The 6,000-nt window shown below is 40.7% G+C and overlaps 1 protein-coding gene across 2 annotated transcripts in view; it reads right to left on the bottom strand.

The window, feature by feature from the left end:
* Positions 1 to 1,687: 1,687 nt before the first annotated feature.
* adam9 (ADAM metallopeptidase domain 9) overlaps positions 1,688 to 6,000 on the bottom strand; it is a 77,894-nt gene continuing 73,581 nt past the window's right edge. The window contains exons 21-23 of one of the 2 annotated variants that reach the window (XM_035786419.2): positions 5,720 to 5,749; positions 4,400 to 4,467; positions 1,688 to 4,305 (exon numbers count right to left, since the gene is read on the bottom strand). In XM_035786419.2, the coding sequence (XP_035642312.1) occupies positions 4,245 to 4,305; positions 4,400 to 4,467; positions 5,720 to 5,749 (159 nt within the window). In that variant the 3' untranslated portion in view covers positions 1,688 to 4,244. The remainder of the gene's footprint in view (positions 4,306 to 4,399; positions 4,468 to 5,719; positions 5,750 to 6,000) is intronic. The other variant, XM_035786420.2, reaches the window with a different exon arrangement.

Here is a 6,000-nt window from a genome sequence, read left to right as displayed (position 1 = left end):
ATTCGTCTGTCAGTCTACCAGATGGTGAAGCGTGATTCATCATTCAAAGAACGCGTTTCCACTGCTCCAGAGTCCAATGGCGGCAAGCTCAACACCACTCCAACTGACGTTTGGCATTGCGCATGGTGATCTTAGGCTTGCATGCCATGGAAACCCATTTCTTGAAGCTCCCGACAAACAGTTATAGTGCTGATGTTGCTTCCAGAGGCAGTTTGCAACTCGGAAGCGAGTGTTTTTTACGCGCTACAGCACCCGGCGGTCCTGTTCAGTGAGCTTGTGTGGCCTACAGTACCACTTCGCTGCTGAGCTGTTGTTACTCCTAGACGTTTCCACTTCACAATAACAGCAGTTATAGTTAACCGGGGCCGCTCTAGCAGGGCATAAATTTGACGAACTGACTTGTTGGAAAGGTGGCATCCTATGACGGTGCCAGGTTGAAAGTCACTGAGCTCTTCAGTAAGGCCATTCTTCTTGCAATGTTTGTCTATGGAGATTGCATGGCGGTGTGCTCGATTTTATACACCCGTCAGCAACGGCTGAACTAGCCAAATCCAGTAATTATTAGGGGTGTCCACATACTTATGTATTTAGACAGCTTCACTTTTTCCACATTTTGTTACGCTACAGCCTTGTTCTAAAATGTATCGTCCCCCCCATAAATCCACACAAAAATACCCCCATAATGACAAAGCAAAGAAATGTTTTTTAGACATTTTTTTCAAATGTTTATAAAAACATTTACATTTACATTTTACATTTAAGTCATTTAGCAGACAAAAAAACATCTGATAAACCATTTACAAAAGTATTCAGACCCTTTCCTTTGTACTTTGAACACCTTTGGCAGCGATTATAGCCTGGAGACTTTTTGTCCTTACGGAAGGTTATCCCATCTCCACAGAGGAACTCTGGAGCTCTTTCAAAGTGACCATTTGGGTTCTTGGTCACCTCCCTGACCAAGGCCCTTCTTCCCCGATTGTTCAGTTTGGCCGGGCGGCCAGCGTAAGGAAGTGTTGGTGGTTCCAAACTTCTTCCATTTAAGAATGATGGAGGCCACTGTGCTCTTGGGGACCTTCAAGGCTGCAGACATTTTTTGGTCCTCTTCCCCAGATCTGTGTCTCGACACAATCCTGTCTCGAAGCTCTACGGACAATTTCATCGTCCTCATTGCTTGGTTTTTGCTCTGACAACTGTGGGACCTTATATAGACAGCCTTTCCAAATCATGTCCAATCAATTGCATTTGACACAGATGGACTCTAATGAAGTTGTAGAAACATTAAGGATGTTCAATGGAAACAGGATGCACCTGAGCTCAATTTCGAGACTCATAGCAAAGGGTCTGAATACTTACATAAATATCATTTTTTATATATACACACATACATTTGCAAAAATATCAAAAACCTGTTTTCACTTTGTCATTATGGGGTATTGTGTAGATGGGTGAGAAAAACAGGTAATACATTTTGAATTCAGGCTGTAACAACATCATCTGGAATAAGGAGCATGAATACTTTCTTTAGGCACAGTATATGGGGAAATCTTGTTTGACGTTATCATGGAATAACCACACACATTCAGCGGTGTGAGAAGGCACAAGGGCCTTCTCAGTCATTAATATCATAGACATGCTTTTAGTACAAAGCTTAAAACACATAATGTTATACATTTAAATGATGGCTGCATTTATGTGAGTATGTGGATTTTTATTTCATATGCATTACAAAAAATCACCACCACCAATTAGTCCAATCAAGGCAGTCATGACTTTCTTTGAATCACAAAGTGTCAGACATTTTCACTATTGCCAGCTATATCACATCATCATAATCATATACAGAGAACCTGGAAGATTTAGGAAATGCAGTTCTATCAGGCCAATCAAATCATTTTCACATTATGCAAACATAAAACATGAAATGTCAACCACATACGTACATGATCCTCAAACAAACTTTTGTTAAAATTCTACTTCAGCATGTAGCCTACACATGACACATGACATTTGTTCTTGAAGAAGTCAGTCTTTATTGTGGCAAAGGAAGTTGGTTGTTGTATGCACCATTAAAGAGGTGGGAGGATTGCCATATTGCTATAGGATGCCTCAGTAACGTTTATGCAGGCAGTGTCTTTCAAATGTCTGAGACAGGATGCTTCTAAAGCCACTTGACCTGCCTCCTTCCCGTCATTGGAAAATCATCATGTCCGGATATAAGTAAACACATTTCAGAATGTTCACCAGTTTTCAATGCATAGGCCATTGACCTCGATATAGTTTCTCAAAATGCATACATGGCATGATCACATGAAAGGTTACATAGCCCTTAAATATTGACTTATTTTATGTAATATTTTTTTTCAAACAAATCAGGGATACAACAAAACCAGTCAAATAAAATGGACACACATTAAAGTGGCAAACAGCAGCTGAAACAATTAAGCGAACAATGGGTATATATAATTAATTCATAACTCAAAAAATGTGTGTAGCTTGGGTCTAAGGGAATTCCATAGCGACAGCTTGCGAGATAAGTCATGCACTAATGACGGTACCTGTTGGGGCTCCCAAGTGACGTAGCGGTCTTAGTACATTTTGGGGCTCCCGAGTGGCGCAGTGGTCTAAGCCACTGCATCTCAGTATGAGAGGTGTCACTACAGACCCTGGTTCGATTCCAGGCTGTATCGCAATCGGCCGTGATTGCGAGTCCCATAGGGCAGCGCACAATTGGCCCAGCATTGTCCGGGTTAGGGTTTGTCCAGGGTAGACCGTCATTGTAAATAAGAATTTGTTCTTAACTGTCTTGCCTAGTGATTGGTCACTGTTTGCATCGCAGAAAAGTGAATAAAATATTAAATCCAGTTTTTAGATGCTACCTCCCACCTCCTCAAATCAAAACCAATTCTGGATTCTATATTGTGTTCTCATTTTGCGTGAACACATGTCTGTGTTTCACACCTGTCTGTCAAGCTAATCAGCCACGGAATATAGGCACCCTGCGGGAAGTTGAGGAAATGTGCACGCACAAAGCGACAACAAAACATTGGCATCCATATTAGATTTTGATTTGGTGAGGGGGGTTAGCATCTAAAAATGCGATTTGATAGTTTCTTCACTGCTCGGCGATGCAAATGGCAACCTATGAATCAGACCCGTCTACCGATTATGGATGTCATTTCGGACGCCGTCACGCATGCTACTAGCATGTACGTTCATTGGACCATGGATTATCTCACAAGCTGTCGCAACGGAATGCCCTTAGACCCGGCTTATTAATCAAATTATTAATAAAGGTGTCTAAATTTGGGGAATCCATTGGGGGGTAATGGCTAAATTGGAAAATATAAGTATCCTATAAAATGTATTGAGTAGAAGAACTGTAACAAAGGGACAGGCTATGAATATCTGTATTGGGTCACCAAATGCAGAAACCATTTATCAGTCAAAAGGTCCAGGTATAATCTAGCTCATCATCCAATATATCCACGATATTGTCTTCATTTCCAAAAGGTGAAAAATTAAGATGGATATCCAGCATGGTTTTTAAGCTAAATTAACAGCAACATAAGATTAAGGTTGTAAGAGCAACATTATTGTACTGTATGGGACACACTTATAAGACAACTGATTCAAACCAGATTTAATACTGCAAAACTTTAAATATCTGAGGGTTATCAAGTGATGAAAGGCTGCATATTACCATTAACCAAGTGAAAATTAAAAAAAAGTTTTATGTTAAACTCATGTGGCCTGAATCTGATAAAAGCATCTGAGTCGTCAAAACTGTTTTCAGGGAATAAAGAACACAAATCATCATACAGTAGGACCAAAGAGAGGGTAAACTGCAGGCAGTATGATCCAAACCAGATACATTTCTGCAGTATCAGTTAAGCCGGCGCATGGATTACATTCCCACCAGCACCATCAAGTTTGTCTAAAATGTGAATTAAAATGTTTTACTTAACCAACACAAACTCCCCACTATGATCATCAAGGGCTTGTGTGTCATCATCTTGACATTCCTATGACAGTTGCTCAAGGTGAAGTGAAGTGTATGCAATTGGTAGTAGCGGTCTTATGTAGCCAAACATCATCTCTGCTTCTTGCAACAACAACAAAAAAGACACCTTGGAGTGGATCAGAAACTGGTCTGGTTCGTTTTACAACTCTGTATTGCAGGTGTGCCTCTTATGTCAAGTGACTGCATTTCCTGTGTGGATGTTGGCTGACCGTGTTTCCATGGGCTAGACTGGGGGTGGGGGCGCAGGTCTTTGAGGCACAAGTTGTGTTGCAGCAGGTGTTGGTCTAAGAGAAAAATAAACAAACATTTGTCAATTGAGGGCTGACACTTACATCATATAAAAAGGTAGGCCTAGTAAGTAGTAAGTACAATCTTTACTTTGAGTAGGGAGGAGGTGGTCTGACAGCATAAGACGGCACAGAGACGGTCCTGCTCGTCTGCACAACCTGCAATGAACAAATATCACTCTCAGTGGAAGGTAACACAAAAACAACTTCAGCATAACAATTGTGAGCCTATGTATCGGGTGCAGGTAATGGCAGCTGTGGGTGGGTGTGAGGGTTAGGAATCATAACTGAGGAAAGATTGTAAATGCAGGGATGAATACATGAGTAAACTCACTAAATAGTAGGATTCCCCAAACTAACATTCAATAAATGCAACATACCCTCAAAACACCTATTATTTGTCTATTTCAAGTTTACTAACATATTTGACTCTTATGTGAACAGAAAACTCCATTCCATCAAGATGAACAGAAAGTCTGCAATTGAAGTGAATAAATGTCTGTATCCTGCTTTGAATTTGCCCTGAAAATGTGCAGCTATTTTCCACAACAGACAGAAGAGGTGGTAGAGAGACAAAAGGTGACAGAACAGAAAACCAATAAACACAAAGCAACTTGCTGTGATCTTACCACCAAACCTGGGTCAAATATAAAAGTCAAATACTTCCAAATGAGGTGCGCTTGTTTTGGCTTTGACTGTACACTTTTGGGACTATTCCATTGGTATAATTGTACCAGGCAAACTAAATAATGTGCAGCTCAAGCACTTTAAATGATTTTTTATATATTTTTAAAGATGTTCTATATTTTATTATACAGAGGAGAGATAGTGGGAAAGATAGATGTAGTGTGTGTCACAAAGGCATTGTGCCAGATTTGAACCCATGCACATGTGCAAACAGGTGTTGGTGGCAGCGGCACTAACTGCTAGATCGCCCCAAACATGATAACTGAAAGTATTTTACATTTGTATGTGACCCAGGTCTGGTTACAACATTGATTAGTATGGGAGTAAATGACTAAGGTTAGGATAGAATAGGACAGCATGCGCCCTACAGCAGAACAGCGGCAATTCAAAACTCCTCAGTTGAAAAGGCTATACTGAGCCACGTTGCATTACTGCTGTGTTTCGGCCACTCCAGTGGGCTGAGAGAGAATCCTCTATTTAAGTTGGGTACAGTAGATGCCAAAACATTTAGCATGTATAGTTACATAAGCACATTCATCATTTTTAACTTTTCTATAGAAGAAAAGCCCAGAATAACACAGAAAGCCCAGAATATTCAAGTGGTGTTCAAATATTTGTGTTGTGTCTTATTCAGAGCCCCAATGATTGGTAGAAAAGAAGAATAAAAGGGAATACAGAAGCAATGCCCCACAGACCCTCTTAAGAGCAAATATGAGTATTTTACCTCCTCTGGTGGTAATAACTGAGCTTGGTGCTTTACATGGGGAAAGAAGAAGGAGCCTCGTCATTACCAAACAAAGAATCCATCAATACAGGTCTGCGTCACAAATGGCACCCCATTTAGTGCATAAAATTTGACCAGGGCCCATAGGACTCAACCAAAAGTTGTGTGTGTGTAGGGACCCTGATCAAAAGTAGTGCACTATGGGTACTATTTGGGACTCAGATTAGGTCTGACTTTCAAGACTCACATTGAGGGAGAGGTTGTTGTCCTGGCACCACACT

This window comes from Oncorhynchus keta, chromosome 14, assembly GCF_023373465.1.
Source record: "Oncorhynchus keta strain PuntledgeMale-10-30-2019 chromosome 14, Oket_V2, whole genome shotgun sequence".
Taxonomy (NCBI): Eukaryota; Metazoa; Chordata; class Actinopteri; order Salmoniformes; family Salmonidae; genus Oncorhynchus; species Oncorhynchus keta.
This window is presented reverse-complemented; position numbering and strand designations above follow the sequence as displayed.